The 21987-nt window shown below is 40.8% G+C and overlaps 1 protein-coding gene across 2 annotated transcripts in view; it reads left to right on the forward strand.

Moving 5' to 3' along the window:
* Positions 1 to 21987, forward strand: part of stx17 (syntaxin 17) — a 102845-nt gene that overhangs the window by 32127 nt on the left and 48731 nt on the right. For both annotated transcript variants that reach the window (XM_041183626.1, XM_041183627.1), the window contains exon 3: positions 13071 to 13136. In XM_041183626.1, coding sequence (XP_041039560.1) covers positions 13071 to 13136 — 66 coding nt within the window. The remainder of the gene's footprint in view (positions 1 to 13070; positions 13137 to 21987) is intronic.

Raw genomic sequence — 21987 nt, forward strand, 5'->3', positions numbered from 1 at the left:
AAGTAGCTTGGTGGCTAAAGTTCAGTGGACAGACACGTCCAAATTCAAGTCTTGGTCTGATCTGAGTTAGTTAGGTAATCACATCCAAGGGGGTTAGTGAAGTTCCGCAATTGGCTCCTGAGGTCGTGAAGGTAGAGAAAAGTTGAGTTAGGAATTCCACTGCTCATTGCTATCCAGAAAGGCGGTCCAAATGTGGAGTAGATATTGGGTAAGAGAAAAGAATAGGCTGGGCTGTCATTTCTTCTACGGCTGAATATATCTTATATGGTGCACATGGCCTCAGGCCACATCATGTACCACTGTATGGCAACAAGCATTGGTGCCTGTGGGGAGAAAACTGCCCCTAAAAATAACTTGATTGCATGAAACAATAATTGCATAAGTTACCACTGCTCACAGAAGCCAAACTCAAAAGAACATGTACAAAGTTGCTGGTATGTTTTGTTTATGGTTGTTAATATAAGGACTGGAGTGAGGATTTTACTGCAGTTATGTATAGTAGGTTATGAGAGTATTCTTCAAAGGGCATGCATGGAAAAACAGGGGACCGGATCTTGTAGTCAGTAGCGGAGTGGAGGTCTTTGCCACTGACTGCATGAAGAAGTAACCTGACCTTGGTCATGGGCTGCATTGGGAACTTGCTCTCCTAGCTGCAGCATGGGTCCAATGGTAAAGTCGGTGGAGAGGTCTAGCAAGATGGTGCATTGCTGCTGAAGTCACATCCTGCCGCATGCAAAAACCACCCCCCCCCCCCCCCCCCCAACCAACCCCCTCACTCTTGATCCTAACAACTGAAGCCACATCCCTTGACGTCTAAGTTCAGCTCAATGACAGGTAAGTGTTTCTTCACTTCTTAGACTTTCTTATTTGATGGTGGTGATGAAAGTGTATATACATTTTAATTACAGTTCTCCACCACCGGTCTCCTCCCCCCAAGTATCCCTGGCACCCCCAGGTCCTCTCCACTTAGGCTCCTTGGCTCCAATGATATCGGAAACAGTGCTTGATGGAGGGGAAAAATCTCAAGTGCTGTTTCAGACATTGGTAGGACAGTGATGATGGGGTGGGAGGGGGAGGAAGGGGCAGAACCAGAAGAGCTGCTGAGTTTGTGGGGAAAGGAACTGGGGTAGCTGGAGGAGAGGGAGTGTTTGAAGGCATATGCCTCCTGAGCAGGCTCCGCATCTCCTAGGAGCTGTCCTAAAAAAATTCAACATTAAAAAGTTGTATTATGTTCTAGGTAATCAGCTGAAGTTTCCAAATGACAGGCCCTGGTGAAACCTTCAGTGTGGTTCCCATTCAGGCTTACCACGATCTCTGTATTTAAGGTTACGTGGGCTCCCTGGAAGTTGTGGTGCATTGCAGCTCTCATGAGCAGCAAACTTCTCTGAGTTTGCCTCTACTGTGACTGCAAAACCTGGGCCAGAGTGTTCTACCATTGTCAACCAGGGCGGCATTCATCCTGAGACACCAGGTTACTTGTGACTTAAGATCTATAGGCCACCTTGGTAAATGGGTATTTGTACCATCATTGCAGTATTATTCTCGGTTGTTCAGGATTCAGTCAACACCCAACAGTAAATTGAGTTATATCAAATTAACTGTTACATTAAACGTTTGCTGTTCTTGTGGAATTTTGTAGAAATGTTTTCACCAAGAATGCAATATAACCAATTTGTCTCCATTAAACCATTGGTTGGATTATTCAGGAGCAGATAAGTTAGTGTCCATTTAGTTCCTGGCTCTGCTGTCCAGATGTAGGTTAATATGTCCATTTAATCTCTGTTTAGACTATTTAAAAGTGGCTAAGTATAGGGGGAACTTAAACCTGGGATCCTGGTTGGTGTGGAGGTGCGAGGTTTCAATCCGTTCCATCTGACAACATGAGCAGCTAAGGGGCCCAGGTTATTTGAACACCCAAGCCTTTTCTGCATGCTGCTGCTCAGCTACCTGTCCCAAATAAGTGGGGACTGGCCGCTGGCCAATGGGCATGATATTACTCCACGTGATATCAAGAAACGGCTGAAGGCACTGGATACTGCAAAGGTGATGGGCCCCGACAATATTCCGGCAATAGTACTGAAGACTTGTCCTCTACAACTTGCTGTGCCTCCAGCCAAGCTGTTCCAGCTACAACACTGGCATCTACCTGGCTATGTGGAAAAATGCCCAGGTGTGTCCTGTACACAAAAAGCAGGACAAATCCAACCCGGCCAATTACCGCCCCATCAGTCTACTCTCCATCATCAGTAAAGTAATGGAAGGGGTCATTAACAGTGCTATCAAGGCACTTGCTTAGCGATAACCTACTCACTGACACCCAGTTTGTGTTCCACCAGGATCACTACCATCTAGAAGGACAAGGACAGTAGATAGATGGGAACACGACCACCTGGAAGTTCCCCCCAAGTCACTCATCATCCTGACTACGACATACATCACCGTTCCTTCACTGTCACTGGGTCAAAATCCTGGAACTCCCTCCCTAACAGCACTGTGGGTGTACGTACACCACATGGACTGCAGCAGTCCAAGAAGGCAGCTCACCACCACCTTCTCAAGGGCAACTATGGATAAGCAATACAATGCTGGCCCAGCCAGCGAAGCCCACATCCCAGGAATGAATTAAAAAAACTCTGGTTTTGAAGGATTGATGAAGGTAGTGCAGTGGATGTTGTGTACATGGATTTTAGCAAGGCATTTGACAAGGTCTCACATGGCAGATTGGTCAGGAAAGTAAAAGCCCGTGGGATTCAGGGTAATGTTGCAAACTGGATAAAAGATTGGCTTTGTAACAGGAAACAAAGGGTAATGGTCGATGGATGCCCTTGCGAATGGAAAGTTGTCTCAAGTGGTGTTCCACAGGGATCGGTGTTAGGACCCTTGCTGTTTGTGTTATATATTAACTATTTGGACGTGAATGTGGGGGGCACGATTGGGAAATTTGCAGATGACACGACGATTGGCCGAGTAGTGGATAGTGTAGACGATAGCCATAATCTTTAAAACGATATAGATTGGTTGATGGAGTGGGCGGTAAAGTGGCAGATGGATTTTAACTTAGAGAAGTGTGAGGTCATACATTTAGGGAGATCAAACAGTTACAGGGTTTACAAAATAAATGGGAATATACTAAGAGGGGTAACTCTTTCGAGTACAAACACGTTTCCATCTGTTCCTATTCAAATGAAGTTACATTGTTTCATAGTTTGCCATTGTGAGATTTGAACTCTTGATCTCGGGGTTACAAACCCAGTACCATAACCACTTGGCTATTTAGGCCAAGCCCTACTAAGAGGGGTAGGTGAAGTGAGAGATCTTGGCATACAAGTACACAGGTCCCTGAAGGCAGCAGTTCAAGTAGATAAGGTTGTAAAGAAGGCATATGGAATGCTCTCCTTCATTGGCAGAGCTATAGAATATAAAAGTAAGGATATAATGTTGGAATTGGTAAAACACTGGTGAGGCCACAACTGGAGTATTGTGTGCAATTCTGGTCACATCACAGAAAGGACGTAATAGCTCTGGAAAGAGTGCAGAGGAGGTTTACAAGACTGTTGCCAGGATTAGAAAAGTGTAGCTACGAGAAGAGATTGGATAGGTTGGGGTTATTTTCCTTAGAATAAAGAAGGCTGAGAGGTGACTTGATTGAGGTGTACAAAATTATGAAGGGAATAGATAGAGTGGACAGGATAAAATTGTTTCTCTTGATGGAGAATTCTAGAACCAGGGGACATAGATTCAAGATAAGTGGCAGAAGGTGTAGGGGGGACATGAGGAAGAACTTTTTTACGCAGAGGGTAGTGGGTGTCTGGAATTCGCTGCCCAAGTTTGTGGTAGAGGCAGAAACTTTAAACTCTAAAGTGCTGTAAGCTGCAGGGCTATGGGCCAGGTGCAGGAAGGTGGGATTAGAAAGGGCACCTGGGTGTCCTAGGGCTGGCATGGATAAGATGGGCCAAATGGCCTCCTTCTGTGCTGTAACTTTTCTCTGGTTCTATGGTTCTTATCAATAGTTGTTTGAATAATGTGTCAACACCCTAATTTTCATCAGAGGTTAGACATTCAGGTGCACTTGTCCTCTTCTGGTTAGCTCCTGCTGCCTCCAGTTGTGTGCCATGTTGTCCTGAAAGAGAGAGAGGTAAGTGTGTTAGAGAATATTGTGCAACCTGTTTGATGATGTGGCTGTCATGATTAAATAGCTGGTAGTGTGTGCAAGATGTGGGTGTGAGGTTTACATCAGTATTAAGTATGCGAGGGTACAGTGGAGCTTTTGAATGTCAGCTATGAATCCTAATTGATAGAGATTGTTAGCAGGTGAGCGATGAGGTGTGGTGGATTTAAGTGTGCCTAAGACTTAGTGATGCAATTGATATGTTATCACATTTGAGGATGCATTTATTGACCTTGACTACTCATGTGAGGTCATTGAATTTCTTAAAGCACTGAATCTAGGTCCTTGTTGTTAGACTCCAGGCATTAACTTAATGGCTATCTGTTCCCAGTTATTTTGATTGTGTATGAGGACCTACTGGACCCATGTTGATAGAGGACATCTCTCCTACCTTCCCCATCTCCTCCATCAAGTGAATTGATTGAAAACCTTGGAGTCTGCTCTGTCTCATGTTGCGGCATTCCCAGACCATATTCACTTTCTGCATACCTTCTAGTATGTGTTCCAACCAAAATGCACCTCCCCTTTAAGAGATGCAAGCTAGCTTTAAGCTTAATGAAGCAAGGAAGCTAAGTTTTTCTTTTGACAGCCCCCCCCATTGATATGTGCAGCAACTAAACAACACAGTGGGTGTGTGTTAATTGTGCATCGTGATCCCTGTGCCTGTTTTTGGGAACCAACCAATTTAGCAGGCCCCCAGAAGTTAATAAATCCAAGATTGGCACCATCTATTTTGCGATAAATTGATTTATCCTGCTTTTTTTTGCTATTCTTTGATTTTGATTGTGTATTAGGACCTACAGAACACTGCCTTCTATTGCTGCACTTTAGGAATTCAATGTTGGATTCCAAGCGAAGTAAAACTCATGAAAGCAAAATACTGCGGATGCTGGAAATCTGAAACAAAAATAGAAAATGCTGGAAAAACTCAGCAGGTCTAATATGAATCTTCTTCAGAGCTCTGAAGAAGGGTCATACGGACTCGAAACATTAACTCTGTTTCTCTCCACAGATGCTGCTAGACCTGAGTTTTTCCAGCATTTTCTCCAGCATTTTCTGTTTTTGTTTGAGGTATAAGTAATTGTGATAGTTATGACATACACCATTCTTTGTAAATATAGTAGTGAAATAATGTTAGTAATGCAGGCTGGTACTTCAGTGCTGAACTGAGCGCTGCTCTATGGAGGTGTTATCTTTCGGATAAAATGTGAAACAGATGCTCCATAAAGTAAATGTAAAAGATCCCATGGCACTATTTGAAGAAGAGCAGGAGAGTTCTCCCAGTATCCTGGCCAACATCCCACAGATTATCACACCTTAATCTCATTGCTGCTTTGGGACCTTGCTCTGTGCAGATTGACTACTGCATTTTCTGTAGTACCAGATTTGATAAGTAATTCATTAGCTGTAAAACACTTCAGAATGTGCTGAGGTATGAAAAGAATTGTATAAATTCTTTCATTACAGTGGTGGTGTATTACAGATCACATGGAGTCGAGTTGCTGTGGCAACATGCACTTTTACATGCATGTTACGGCCTGGAGCTATGGATAGTGGTAGAAGCTCCAACTTTTTTTCAATGACAGAGCTGACCAGGACTGATCTCTCCCGCTCTTACATCAGCATATGTTGGAAGGAATTGCAGGTTGATGATCGACTTTTTTGGCCGCGATTTGAACTCACCTTCCTTGCCCATCAAAACAAAATCTGGAATTATAAGTCTAATGATGACCATGAAACCATTGCCAATTGTTGTGAAAATCCATCTGGCTCACTAATGTCCTTTAGGGAGGGAAACCTGCTGTCCTTACCTGGTCTGGCCTACATATGACTCCAGACCCACAGCAATGTGGTTGACTCTTAAATGCCCTCTGAATAAGGGCAATTAGGGATGGGTAATAAATGCTGGTCAAGCCAGTGACACCCACATCCCATGAATGAATTTAAAAAAAAGTCCTGGGGTGGGACTCAAACCTGGAGCTTCTGGCTTAGAGCAGGAATGCTACCCGCTGCACCACAAGACCACCTCTTTCTTTATACTGATTTACAAATTTATATTGTTGGGATTGCAGCTTGAATGCTTTTTGTGGTGCTTAATTGGACTGCCATTCATTTATTAGTTAGTTAATATTCCTCGTATTTGTATGTGGTGTCACAGGTTATACAGAGTCTCTTGTTAAGTTTCAGAGCTTGAATAATAAATGTTAATTTATGTGAAAACTATTCTATTATTATGCACACACAATTTATTGGGCTTATCATATTACTGCATGTGTACGATGACAAGTCAAACAAAATACACCTATCTGAATTCATGTTTTATAGGATTAGGGAGCAGGGTTTTCATATTTGTGCTTAATTTAGAATTCTTTTTACAGGGTAATGCTTACAACTGTTTCTCCATGGCTTTTCCAATGTGTTCCTCACCCTCAATCTTCAGGGGAAACCTGAAATGGATGAAGAAGGATGGGAATGAAGATGTGAGGATGAGAAGGGAAGGAAGGAAGGGGCTGAGGATTTGTTTGAAGAGGGAAGAGTTTGTATGTTTTATGTTTGGCAGTTTGGAAGGGGTCTCTGACTTTTTGTGTTTGGGGGTCGCTATTTTTCTGAATGTGTGATAATGCTTTAGCGTGTATGGGGTCCTGCAAATTTTGTTCTTGGGATCTTACAACTTCTGCATCTTGGGGTCTGAATGTTCTGTGTATCAGGGCTTGAATTTCTGTGCAATCATAACGTTTGCAGCTCCAAAGGGTTGTACTATCCTGCTCTGTGTCCCCAGCAGCTCACTGGGAGCAGTGTCCACTGTTGGGACCATACCTGAAAGAGGTTGTCGCCATGGAAGCTTGCCATCCTCCCAAACAGTTAACTGGGGTCTGGGGGTGCCAGGGCCAGTCAGGCAGGCTCCAGCATGGTAAGGGGGCAGGTGGTGAAGGCAGGCAGGCAGGTCATTGCCACTGGGAGGCACCTCTTTGAGTCAACAAATACTTAAAAAGCCCCTGCCCGCAAGCGGACAGGGAGGCTGCTTAGGGTTCACTTGGCAGTCTTCCCACGCAGCTGCCTGCTTCTGGTAAAATGCAAGTGGGGCTGGGATGAGCCCTTTATTGGCCACTTAAGTGGCTCAAGTGGTCTTTTGGTAGGGGGGTGGGGGGAACATGCTCCCCCTTCCCTGCTGCTGGTAAAATGCAATGATGGTAGGCAAACAACAGGAACACTACCCCCTACCTTCCCTTGCTATTTTACTGGTGCCTCCGATTCCTAGCCCATTAATATAGGGCTGCTAAAATCTATTCTGTTTTAATACAAGCTGTTGGTTTCTGAGAGTTGTAATTAGAAATGTATTTATTTATTGTTTGTGACTGAAGTTCTATACAACACATTTAATTTTTATTCGTTCGTGGGATTTGTGTGTTGCTGGTAAGGCCAGTATTTATTGCCCACCCCTGATTGGCTCTTGAGAAGGTGGCAGTGAGCCATCTTCTTAAAGGCCTGCAGTCTCCTTGTGGTATAGTTAGGGAGTTCCAGGATTTTGATCCAATGACACTGAGGGAACAGCGCATCTTGTAGATGGTATTCACTGCTGCCAATGTGCACCAGCAGTGGAGGAAGTGTATGTTTAAGGTGCTTGAGAGGGTGTCAGTCTAGTGGTCTGCTTTGCCTTAGATGGTGTCCAGCTTCTTGAGTGTTGTTGGAGCTGCACTCACTCAGGCAAGTGGGGAGTATTCCATCACACTCCTGACCTGTGCCTTGTTGGTGGTAGAAAGGGTTGGCGGAGTCAGGAGGTAAGTTTACTTATGCAGAATACCCAGCCTTTGATCTGTTCTTATAGCCACAAAATTTATGTGACTAGTACAGTTAAGTCTCTCCTCAATGATGATCCCCAGGATGGAGAATTCAGCAATGGTAATGCCACTGAATGTCAAGGGGAGATGGTTAGATTTTCTCTGGTTGGAAATGGTCATTGCCTGGCACTTGTGTGTCATCAGCCTGAGCTTGAATTTTGTCCAGGTCTTGCTGAATGCAGACATGATCTGCATCAGTATCTGAGGAATTACTAATAGAATTGAACAGTGAAGAAAGTAAAATCATTGATAAAGCAGCTGAAGGATCTTGGGCCTGGAAGACCTCCTTCAGTGATGCCAGGGACAGACATGATTGGTTTTCGCAACTATAGCATTTTCCTTTGAACTGGGTATGACTAGAGCCATTGGAGAAATCTCGCCCAGATTCCCGTTGACTTCAACTTTACGAGGAATCCTCGATGCCACATGAGGTCAAATGCTGCCTTGATGTCAAGGGCAGTCACAATCTCACCTCACCTCTGGAATTCAGCTCTTCAGCTATAATGTGGCCCGGAGTTGAGTATCCTGGCAGAACCTAAACTGGAGTTCAGTGAGCAGGTTATAGCTGCTCGAAAGCACTGTCAACAGCACCTTCCATCGTTTTACCGATGATCAAGAGTGGAATGATGGAGTGGTAATTGGTTGGATTGGATTTAATTTGCCTACTATTTATAGGCAGGACATGTGGGCAATTTTCCACATTGTCGGGTTGATGCCAATGGTGTAGCGGTACTGGAACAGCTTGGCAAAGGTTGCAGCTAGCCCTGGAGCACAAGCTTTTTGTATTACAACCAGGTTGTTGTCAGGCTCATAGCCATTGCTGTTTCTTGATACCTTGTGGAGTGAATCAAGTTGGCTGAAGACTTGCATCTGTGCTGCTTGGCACTTCTAGTCGAAGATGGTTGCAAATGCTTCAGCCTTGTCTTTTGCACTTGCATCCTGAGCTTCACTGTCATAGAATTGCAGCTCTTTTTAAAAAAAAACCCTTCATGGAATTTGCTGGTGAATGTTGGACCTGTTGCGTCTATATTTTGGGAGATGTGAGAAATGTTTCCTTTAAGCGGCACTGGCCTGGCTACAAACCGGAAATTCCCACATGTGCCAAGCACAAGTTTGCCCTTTTAAGTTACTGCCAGTGGGCGGCTGCGCAACAAAATTGAAAGGTCCTGCACAGTTAAAGGTATAGGCTGCACAGAACAAAAGATAATTAGAGGGTCTGTTGGATGTGAGTGCATTAATTGGTTTTATTTGAACATTCTTATCACAGCATTTGCAATGTTGTTAGAATTTAGATCTAAAATAGAGTGGACTTGGAGAGGTGATGAGTTGATTTTTTTTTAAATTGGTGATATTCTCATGTGTAAGATTTTATTGCAGTGTACATTTGTGATGTATGATTTGGAATATCATCCTGTTTGTGAGAATTTAATTATGAAAACCGATTTAAAATAGGTTGACTTTGTTAAAGCGAGGTAGGTGCTAAAATATCATACAAGGAATGTTAACTATCATTTTGCTGTTATAACTAACAGTAATTTATAGCCACACGTTAGAAAAGCTGTGAAATATACAGCAATTTGATCAGCAGCAGAGGGATTTAAAATCAGGTTAATAGTTGTGTTTGACCTTTTATTAGAATTTGTGTTATAAGGTTTTTTTTCTTCCTCAAGCTAGTTAGAATTAGTATTCAATTATGTAATCATGTTCATGTTGATTGCAATTGGGTTGTTGGAAGGGACGGGTGCGCTACTGGGCCAGTTTTGTTTTGCTCATGTAGAATACACTGCAGTGTGGCATTATTGTAACTCAAGGATTTTAGTTCACATTGACATAATAGATTAGAGTTGCAGAATATGATAAAGTTGTACAGAATAACAGTAAGCTCTCAAAATGCTAGAAAATGCACCGTCCCACAATCAAAATTTGAGGCGGTGTAGGGGATGATGGGAGGAGTGGGTGGGGAGGGGGTTGGTGGATGTCATGTTTTGGGTGATAGCGAAATACAGCTCCGTTTATACTTGCCAATTTGCTGCTGTTATTGTTTTGCATTGCTTACCAGGACAAATTTCTTCCATTCAAATGCTTGATGGCTGTGAATGCTTTGGAACATCTTGAGGATGTGATGGGCACTAAATAAATGCAGTTTTTTCTTTACTTGTGTCCTGTTGTCTTATATCAATTTTATTCATTTTAATGGATTTACTAACAATTAAAACAACTTCACTGTAAGGTGACTGTGGCCCATGGAGTGGATAATTCTCACATGCAGTAACATTATTTAAATATGTACATAGACAAAAGGGTAATACTATATTAGATGGAGTTATGACATCATACCTGAAAGTCATTAAGTACTCCTTTGGCCCTGCTGGTGCCCAGAATTAAAATCTTATCAGATTTTAATATGAGAATATTCTACATTTCCAATAAATGTTTGCATGGAACAGTTCAAAATGTGAAAAACCAGATCAGCTTTTGGCTTTATTCTCTTGTGAGGCAAGCAGATTTGATGGACCTAGTCAGAAAAGCCACAACCCAGAATTGCTTCAACTTTTCTATAGATTTTAACAGAGCAAAAAAATTTTTATTGGTGACAACTGCTGACTAAGGTACCTACCTCTCAGCTTATCTTGGTAGAAGATTGTAGTCAACAGGAGCAGCTACATGTTTAATCCCTGATGGTTTTGCTATTTAAAAATCTAGGAGCACTTCACTGTTCGATAATCTTGCCAAAGGTTGTTCTGTTAGTTCAGAGCCCTTTAGGTACGTTTTCATATGTGACTTAGAAATTGTCTTCTGAAATATAATGGCTAGGAGAACTGGCGGGAGCTCCATGTTGCTTCGGTGGGGTAGGTCTGATGAAATTGTGCCCGTCAGGCATTTAGCTGGCCAGCATTGGACCTTCCATGGGATTTAGGACCTTTGGGGGGGGGGGTGTGGAGTCAGGGGTGAAAAATACCTTAGTCTCCAAAATCTGCTAATCAATCAGAGGTTGCTGCTGCCCGTAATGCTCTCAGGAACAGCTCGAGGATTAACACTGGATCCCAGGACACAAGTGAGTGGGAAGAGGTGGGGTCACTAGAGAGGAGACATGCAAGGGGGTTGGTGGCAAGGGCAAGGATGTGGCATTCAGCAGCACCCCTCTTTGCCTCTTTCCCAATGGTGGGTCCTTCAATTGGGCACTGATTTCCTGTCCCTCATTGAGTCCATGTGAGTCCTGTTAAATCTCTGTCACCACTGAATTCTGGTGGCCTCAGGGATAATTGGTGTCAAATGGTTCATCAATAAGCCTAATTGACATCCCACTGTCAGCGGAAGGGGTTCCTGCATCGAACTACTGGCCTCAAACTTAATTGGGAACAGTTTGCCCAACACCGGGAATCTGATGCTGGTACTCCTGCCCAATTCTTCTGGCCTCCCTCCATCACGCCTACTCCAGCAGGCTCCATTAAATTCTGCCCAATTGCCATGCTGGTTAGGATATCTTGAAGTATTACAACTTAAAACCTTGCAGAGACAGGTAATTAAAGTTCTAAGTATTAAACGTTGATTTCTCAGATCTAGTTTCTCAGCAGCCACTATAGAAGCTGGCAGACCCATGTTTTATGAGGTTGTCACAGGGAAAGTTTTAAACAGTATGACCAGCTAATTACTCATAGCTTCACGATCTGAAACTTTCATCTGAAAGAGATAAGATTTGGAGAAGGTTTTACTTTATTAGGTAATTTAGCATTGGACTGGTCCTGGATTTGAAATTTAACTTTAAATATGTTACTCCTGGTCTAAATTTCTTTTTTAAAAATTTAATGGTAAGTAGTTAACTGGCAGGAGCATGTCCCAAACAATCTAAAATTGAGGCATCCCAGAGACAAGAGTTCAGAACATTCTCTGAATGCCTCTGGCAACTGTTTATATAGAAAATAAATAGCCAAATTTTAGTTCTGGTGGGATCTGTGGTTGTTTTGATCCCTATGGAAAACAACAAACTGGAAGTTTCTGATATATAAATTTCTGAAATGCATGTAGGTGGTATTAAAGCTGTTAGAGTTCAAAGCACTGTGATAAAAACAAAACAATATTCAGAATTTTATAATAGAATGTAACCATGTTTTGATCACTCAAAAGGTTTATTCAGACTGAATTAATAAATAGTTTAATTACTTTATCAGAATATCCATTAAACACTCATGCATCAAAACAATTAATCCAAATCATGCGATTACATTTTTAATTTTATGTAGAGACCACTTGAAGCATGTTTGTGTACAATGCATAGTACCCATGCTTAGCACTAGAAACAGCCAATATTGTGTGTCAGTCGTTGCTCAGTTGATAGCACGCTTGCCTCTGAGTCAGAGGTTGTGGGTTCAAGTCCCACTGCAAGACTTGAGCACAAAAATCAAGGCTGAGACTCCAATGCAGTACTGAAAGAGTGCTGTGCTGCACTACCAAAGATGCTGGATTTCAGATGAAACGTTAAATTGAGGACCCGTCAACTCTTTCAGGTGGACATAAAAGATCACATGGCATTGAAAAAGAGCAATGTCATGGTCAATATCCCTTAATCAACATCACAAAAACAGATTACCTGGTCTTTGTTGCATTGCTTTGTGAGAGCTTGCTATGTACAAATTGGCTGATACATTTCCTACATTACACCAATGACTACACTTCAAAAGTACTACATTGGCTGTAAAGCGCATTGAGACATCAGCTGTTTGTGAAAGGGGTTACATAAAAACAAATCCTTTATTTTAAGTTCTGGCCTTCGGTAAAATATGTAAGCTCTTGATAATATCTATAAAATGATTTTTTAAAAAATATACATGCTTTGAATTGTGTAGCATTTGAAAAATACACTGCATTGGACATTTTCAGAATATACATGTTAAAGGTAAATTAGAGAAGTAGAATTGTAGAAAACTTGTTACTTAAATCTAAAAATCATGATTCTTAACACAATACTCATATCACACCAGTCCCAGGGTTGTTAAATTATGTTTGTCATCATTTGAATACTGTATATGAATTCTATGATGTAAGTATGCAATTCCTTTTTGCAGTACCAGCGATGGAGTCAATGGGACAAGCTGCACCAGGAGCACATCAATGCAAGCCGTACTGTGCAGGTAGATAATGTTTGTATGCTTTCTTTTTAGTTTGTTATAGAGTTTTTATATTGAAAATGACTGAATGCCATTCTCAAGAATTTTCTCTATTTATGTTTGCTTGTTTGTGCTGTTAATCCAAAAAAGGAACCTTTCAGATGTGTTGTGTAAAATGATTAAAATATAAATTGCTTCATAGTTTCAGCACTCTTAGAACTTACATGGTAAATTCTTTAGGGTTGATTAAGGAATTGGACTGTTGTAACTTTCTATAACCTAATTAGAAATCTAATTGTAAAATAGCATTAATTTTATTTTCCTGTTTAAGAATTCCCATTCTTGAATGCTTAACCTTGTTAATATTGAACTCTCTTAGCAGCACTGAGCCATTTCCATAGTGGTGCTGGCATACTGATATAGTATAATTGAAGTTAAACAAATTCTGCTTGGGATGAAGAATTGTTTCTTAATTCTATGATTGGTAAGGAGGCCAAAACTGCACACAGTACTCTAGGTGTGGCCTCGCCAAAGTCCTATATAATTGCAGCAAGGATTCCTTATTGTGCTCCAAACCCTTTGCAATAAAAGCTAATATACCATTTGCCTTCCTAATGCTTGCTGTATTTGCATGTTAACTTTGTGACTCATTTACAAAGGCACCAAGATTCCTTCTGAATACCAACATTTACTCATCTCTCACCTTTTGAAAAATATTCTGCTTTTCCATTCTTTCTACCAAAGTAGATAATTTCACATGTCTGCTTTGCTGCCTTATGAATGGCTAAAGACAGACTTGTCCACATGTTTCCATTGAAAATGCAATAATTCTCCTCCTTTTCTCTTCTCTTTTAAAATGAGTGAACTTAGAAATTGATCATAACTGTACCTAGATTTTTAACCACTGTAAAGCTAAGTGTGTATGTATCCGTATATTTTTGGTTTGCTGCATCATGTAAATGCCAAAGCAACTTTTACATCAGTCTGAGCAATATGATGAATTTCATGGTTCTGTCTTGCAACATTTTATTAATGGCATCTGATTTCAGAGAAGGCAAAGTCTCAAAATATTCTTCTGGAAGGCTTTTGTATTGCACGTTAGCATTGGTGTAGTTTATTTGAAATCTGTGTTTGGTCTGCTTTGATTTCTCAACTTTAAGTACGTTCTTCCCTGGTTTTTGTACTAGTAATTGAAAAGAAGGAAAATCTTTCATATATATGGCATCTTTCATGACCTGAGGATGTCTCAAGCCACTTTACAGCCAATGAAGTGCTTTTGAAGAGAAGTCACTGTTGTAATGCAGGGAAACACAGTAGCTAGTTTGCCCACACCAAGATCCCACAAACAGCATTGATCAGATGGCTGTTTTTTAGTGTTATTGGTAAAGGGATAAATATTGGCCAAGAGACCAAGGGTACTCCTTTGCTCTCCAAATAGTGCATTGGAATCTTTTATACCCACTTGAGAGGACCCACAGGGCCTCGATTTAGCATCCAATACTTGGTGTAAGTAAGCTGCCCTATTTCAGGTCATTAAACTCCAGTTGTACCTCTCACGCAGTTTAGGATTCATGAGGTTTGACATTTGCTAGCCAGATGACTGAAGTGAAGATGGCCTTGGATTTCCTGAATTCTTTTGATGTCATTTGAGTAATTTCATCTGATCTCACTGTGGTCATATCTCCCTGTGATGTGTGCAACAGTAAGTTGGTTATATTAATTGGCTGACCCAGTGTGCTTAAGGCTTGAATAAGAAAACTGTTCAGGAGAAACAAGACTGACAACCATATACATTATGCATTTGTTCAACTATTAATTGGTCTATTTTCTAATGGGGGCTTGAGTAATCACCTCTGCATGTCTTAACCTTTGTGGAATAATAAGCATGATATTGACTCATGGGATGGATATCAGGCAAAGGAAGGAAACTATGTTTGCAGTCTCAGAGCTCTGTTTCATACTTTCTTATGTTTTATTTCGTACTTTGGTGGAATTGAGGCCAAGATTTGATCTCTTTACTAGGGAATTGTACATAGAGTTGCAATAACTGAAAGTGGAGACATGAGTTGTGTAAACATTTATTTTAACATTCATATTTTATTTCAATGTTTAAATCAGATTAATTTTGATTAAAATCAATCATATTTCCCAGCTTTAACCATTGAATATTTGAATTCTTGGATTTTCAACTGCAGCCCTATGGGCAGTTAAATTGGTGGATGTTAACTCTTTAAAGTAATTCTGTGACCTCAAGAAGTTGAAAACCTTGAACAGATATTAACCAGACTTCTAAGTCATTTGTACTTCAAGAACTCAGGCGTTTTCTATTTTGATTAAAAAGTGAACACAGTTAGAACTTTTTTTCAGATTTGGGCAACTTGTACATTTTAAAATGGTGTGCAAGCATTAGAAACAGATAACTTATTTTTGTGGGGGAAATGGGGCCTGTGTAGATTTTAGTAATATCTTCATGTGGCATTTTTGTGAAAGATTTTCACAATCTTCACCAGCAACAACTGTTGCAGGGGGATAGAGAGATTTATGTCAGTGTTGCTGACATTTCTAGTTGACTAACTGTTGCAGCTTTGTTTTCACAAATAGTAGCGAAACCACTGAGGCGGAGGTTATAACAAGCTACTGCCTATAACAGTCTGTGGTCTATAGTAACAGTTATACACCTTTTATCTGTAACATACACATGCTTTTAGGATTTGTAATTTTACAAATATGTAATTGAACATGCCATTGTATTTAATAATATTTACAAAGATCAGTTAGCATAGAAAGTTTTAAAAGGATATTACAAGAAATAATGACAAGATGCATGATTATCACAATCACTCTGAATAGCCTCCCAACATGATTATCAGGACAGCAGCATAAGAGATCTTGAAATATTATTAAGCTGCATTTTCTCCACCATCTCAAAAACTAGTATATTTTAAGATAAGAAGTCAAAGGTGATGCAAGATCACTGTGCAGTTCACCCTAATACCTCAGTCTTCCCATTATTATATATAGAGGTAGAAATTCATCTTGAGCAGTGGTGTAAAGTGGGCGTTATTGAATCGGCCGACTGTTACATGCGGCATTTATATTTAATTCCATTGACTGTACCATAACTATATATTAGAAACTGAAAATAATGGGCAGCTGATCCCATACTGCTCTTTCTTTGATGCCACAGCTTAGTCTAGTTTTGAACATTTTAAATATTTTGCCTCCACTACCCTGCTGACATATAGTTACAAATATCTGTCACACTGAGTAAGGAAATTGGTCCTCAATTCTGTTTATAACTGTTTCTCACTCGTTTATATTTCTTCCCCTCTGGATATGTTTTCCAGACCTAGATTTGAAGCACTCTAGGCTCTCCATTTAACATTTAGCGTGCTTTAATTAAGTCATCTCCTGAACTACCTCCTGAGATGGCAGGCTGTGGCCTATCTTCATACTGCATATGATTGCCTGTACCTTATTTTTGGTGCCACCAAGATGACTCCACTCCAGATCTCATTATAGCCTACAAATGGCCAAAGGAGATGAATTCCAGAGGTGAGGTGAGAATGAGTGCCCTTGACATCAAGGCAATATTTGATGGAGTGTGGCATCAAGGAATCTTAATAAATTGGTCAATGGCAAATAGGGGAAAATTCTCCACAGGTTGGAGTCATGCCCAGCACAAAGGATGATGGTTGTGGCTGTTGGAGGCCAATCATCTCGACTCTAGAGTTTTGCTGCAGGAGTTCCTCAGGATAGTGTCTCAGGCCCAAACATCTTCAGCAATGATCTTCCCTCCATCATAAGGTCAGAAGTGGTGATGTTCACTGATGATTGCACAGTGTTCAGTTCCATTTGCAGCTACTCAGATACTGAAGCAGTCCGTGCCCACATACAGCATGAGCTGGACAACTTTCAGGTTTCGTCTGATAATTGGCAGGTAACATTCACACCACTCAAGTGCCAGGCAATGACCATCTCCATCAAGATAAAACCTAACCACCTCCCCTTGACATGGAACGGCACTACAACATCCCAGGGGTTACCATTGATCAGAGAATTAACTGAACCACCCACATGAATAGTGTGGCTACAAGAACAGGTCAGAGGCTGAGTATTCTGCATGAATAACTCACCTCCTGACTCCCAAAAGCCTTTCCACCCTGTACTAGGCGCAAGTCAGGAATGTGATGCAAAGCCTTGCCTGGATGAGCGTGTCCCCAACAGCACTGAAGAATTTTGACACCATTCAGGTCAAAGTAACCCACTTGATTTGCACCCCATCCAGCACCTTAAACACCACCTGTATTGTGACTGCACTGTGTACCTTTTACAAGATGCACTGCAGTAACTTACCATGCCTTGTTTGTCAGCATGTTCCAAATCCACGTCTTCTAGCACCTAGAAGAACAAAGGCTACGAGTGCATGAAATACTACCACCTGCAAGTTCTCCTCCAAATCACACTGATTTGGCAATATATTGCCATTCCTTCGTGTCGTCGGATCAAAATTCTGGAACTCTCTACCTTACCATGCTGTGGGAGTGCCTTTCCCATCACCTTCTCAAAGTAAATTAGTGATTTGTGATAAATGCTAACCTTGTCAGTGATGCATACATCCCATGAATAAATTAAAAAATGCATTGTGTATTGTTGAACCTTTTAGTTTTATACTCATCAGGATAGATGCAAGAATATAAAATTTCAAAGGGAACAATAATTTATACTGCATGAGAAAACGGTGCTGATTGGTTGGCAGGTGGAATCTGGTCGAGATATTGCCATGGAAAATGCACCAGGGAAGTTTCTCATTGTGAGCGTAGCCTATAAGCTGCTCTTGTGATGTTGTAAGCTTCCTGCGCACTGATTCTGTATGATCAGCATGTCATAGTTTTAACAGATTTGGTTAGCTTTCTTCATTGCATATAGTTTTTGATGTGTAAATGTATATTTTATAGCCTGGATTATTGGACCTAAGGCTGTCTTTTGATATCATAGATATACTTCCTGATCCTAGTACTAATGAGATTTGAGCATGTTGAGTGCAACTTTTGATGATTTTCAGCTAGGTAGCTCTTTTTGGAATTCTCAGAGTGAATCCCAATTCATTGTGAGCTCTGAACTCATTGTGCCTGATGCCTGAAATTCACCAAGGTTTAACAATGGGGGTTGGGGAGCAGTATAGGTGGCTTGGTAGTAGTGGAGTGGGAGGAGAGCTTTCGTGGTATGTGTGACCACTTAATATTAAGTGCCTGCATATAGGATTGAAGAAAGTGAATATTGTCACCTTTCTGAATGCTGCATGGGCAGTATTTGATGAAACTGGGGGTAAGAGAATAATGAAGAATATAGGAAGTATTGTAAAGAGATTCGAAGGGCTAAAGATAAATATGCAAAAAAAAACTAACAGTTAATATAAAGGAAGTAGAGCTTTTTAAGCAGTAAAATAACAGGCAACGAGAGGATAAGATCACTCAAAGATGAAATGTAAATCCCATTTTGGAGGAAAAGGTATAGCAGAGATACTTAAAATATATTTTACATTTTTGTATGATGGTGGAAGTGAGAATATTGGTGTTCTAAGGGGGATTTGGAACAATTGTTGAGATAGGAAAGAAATTGGTTCTGAAAAAATTAGGAGAAGTCAAGGTGGATGAGTCACCTGGCTTTGCCGACATGCTTCTGAAGAAAGTGAGAGAGGAAATAGCAAAGACTTTAACCACATATTTTCAGTTCTACTTAAATATGCAAATTGCTGTGGTACTGAAGGGTAGTATCTAACACCTCTGCTCAAGAAGGGAGAAAGGATAAACTGGGTATAGGCCATGTAGTGCAGACCTGGGCAAATTATAGCCCACAGGCCACATCCAGCCCACAGCTGTGTCAGGGAAATAAGCACAGCAAATGAGCAAAACATATTTGAAATATAAAACTACTGATAAACAATAGACCCTTCCTCCTGATTTTATTTTAAATGCCCTCATTACCTTCTGATCCCAATGTCAGAGTGTCTAAATGACTTTCCCATCCCCAACACAACACACACTTGCACACTCCTGCTGTATTTGAATCTTGTATCTAATGCTGCAGTGCTTGGAATCTCAGAATGTAGCCCAGAATTGTAAATGAATGGTGGTTGCTAAGAGACCAGGACATGTTCTTACCACAGGGTTTGAGCCAGAGTTCAGGCTTCGAGTGCACTTCACTGAAAAGTGTAGTTCTTTCCCCCCAACCCTTCATCTATAAGGACTGCTTCTCTGCCACATTCCCAAAACAACAGTGTTTGGGGCAGACTTTAAGGTAAGAGGAGGAGCAGGAGCCGTGCAGGTGGTGTCAGGCCTGTCACTGTAATTACCATGAACCGATCACCTGCAGAATGAAAGTGCGGCCGCTATGTTAAAGGAGGTGGGTGCACCCAGAGGAATGCAGAGAGTAGCACAAGGTAAGTGTGTATTCAAGATTATTTACTAGATTACTGCAGTTTTGATTTGCATTTGGTTTTCCATGTACATGCACAGGAATTTGAAAGCTTCAGCTTATTTTTCACTTAGGTTTTAAAACTCTTCTTGAAAAGTCAAGACAACTTTTATGTAGTTATGTTTCCCATTTTTCTTACTACCTCACCTGAAGGTGCTGAGTGTTGCTGAGGACTGGTTCCATGGGTGCTGGCAGTTCTTCAGTTCTTTTCTGAGTGGCTATTCTTCAAATGCAAGCCTGCACAGTGAATGTTGGCAGGCTGTTTAGCACTGAAGTCAGCCCCTGTCGTATCCAGAACTGATGCACAATTTCTTTCTTCCCCGTCCCTCTATCGATGCTGAGGAAAGCAGTACAGCTGCTATCCTGGCTTAGCTCAGCTAACTAACAGCACAGACCAGGATCTGAACCTGCCTGCATTGGAATAGTAATACACTGAAGAGTACCTTTTACCCATTAGTTTGGTTATATATCTATAATTTATTTAAAAAACTTGCCTCTGTATGTAGGTCCTGTCAACTTTTTACATTATAAATTCTTAAAGCCACATTTATAATGGTATCAGGGAAGAGAAGCTTCAGTGAAGTGAGGGGATCAGAGAAATTGGTGGCATTCTCCTTAGAGTAGGGAAGGTTAAGGGTAGATTTAATAGAGATGTTCAAAATTATTAAGGATATTGATTACGTAAATAAGGAGAAACTTTCTGGTGACAGAAGAGGCGGTAACCAAAGGGCACAGATTTCAGGTAATTGGCAAAAGATCCAGAGGGTAGAAGATTTGTAGACCCAGAAGAAACTTGATCTACAATATGTTCTGATATGTCCTCTTCTTTGAATAGAAACACTACATTGGCTTGGTTTCAATTTAATGGGACTGCTCTAGCACTCGGTAATTCCCTTTTGACAATTGTTGTCCTGCTAGCGGACAAGGGATTGAAATACAGTATAGGTGCACTAATGTTGCAATACCTGCATCAAGTCTCAAGATATGTATGACTGAACGCCTCCACAAGCAATCTCTATGACCTTTCAACTTCGATAGGTGTATCCTGGCAAATTGTGCATTTTAAACACTGGTACGCATTCTTAAGAGTTGGTGGAAAAAAATAGAAATTCTGTAACAGCTGTGGTTCAGTTGCAACACTCATGCCTCTGAGCCAGATGTTTCTGACTTCAAGTCCCATTCCAGGTCTTAAGCACAAAAAGTAAGGCTGATGTTCCAGTGCAGTACCGAGGAATGCTGCAATGCCAGAGATGCCATCTTTCAGATGAGATGTAGATTCAAATACATGATTAGGTCAGAACATCAAATACTGTTTTGGCTGTCAAGTAGATACCTGATGCACCGTACCTCTCTGCATCAATTTTCTGGCTTCGTTCTTTGCTTCTTTTAACCTTCTCTAGCTGCATTCCACTTTTCCCTTAACACCTTGTAATCATGAAAATGGAAGAGCTAAATTTCCCATAAACTGCTTATCAGCAAAATGCTGGAGGACCAGAGAATGCAAGAACATAACAGAAAGGTGGACATAACAGAGCATTTCTAGCACTAAGGTAACGCCTTCAAGGAAAAACATAATCTTGAAAAACTGGACAAGTTGTATGCTTCTTTCACTGATTCTAATTTCCTATATATCCAAAAAGTGACACAGGAAATCCTTGTTTTTTTTGGCTTCACCTATGTGTGTGAACAAACATTTTCCCTGCTGAAATACGACAAATCTCACACACATCTCAGTTAAGTGGCCAGAATTGCAACTTCTCATTGAGGATTTTCACAACGTGAATGGCACTGGACTTTGATGCCAGTGTAAAAAGGGGTGACCAACTGCATTGTTCATATTAAGTCAAGAGGGTGTGAAAAGGGAGAACATTTGGTTTAATTATTGTAATGAATCATTATGCTGGTATAATTATCAAAATAATAAAAAAGTCATGTTTATTTGTACCAAAATGTATTTTTATTTTAATTTTGACATATATTAGTTTTCCTAAAATTTGCTCCTTATTTATTCAATTCCTTTATTGGTTATTACTGTTAAACCAATGAGCCTGTAGGTACCCTGGTGAGATATGTCCTTCTCTTTGAATAGAAGTACTACACTGGCTTGATTTCAGTTTAGTGGGGCTGCTCTAGCACTTAGTAATTTTCTTTTGGTAATTGCTGTCCTGCGTATTATCTCTTAGTATCTTAGGGTACTGTCCATCTCCAGGGATTGTTAGAGTAGCATTCGTAGAGATTTTGGACACAAGTTAATTGCCTGGCCTGTAAGCAGTTACCACATTGTCCAACAGATCACGGAGGGAGAAAATGAAAATAATCTACTCTCAAAATATATAGGTGTACATTATTTATTAATTTTGAATCATATCTTGAAGTATTTCCTCTAAGATGTTTCACT

This window comes from Carcharodon carcharias, chromosome 3 (genome assembly GCF_017639515.1).
Source record: "Carcharodon carcharias isolate sCarCar2 chromosome 3, sCarCar2.pri, whole genome shotgun sequence".
Classification (NCBI taxonomy): Eukaryota; Metazoa; Chordata; class Chondrichthyes; order Lamniformes; family Lamnidae; genus Carcharodon; species Carcharodon carcharias.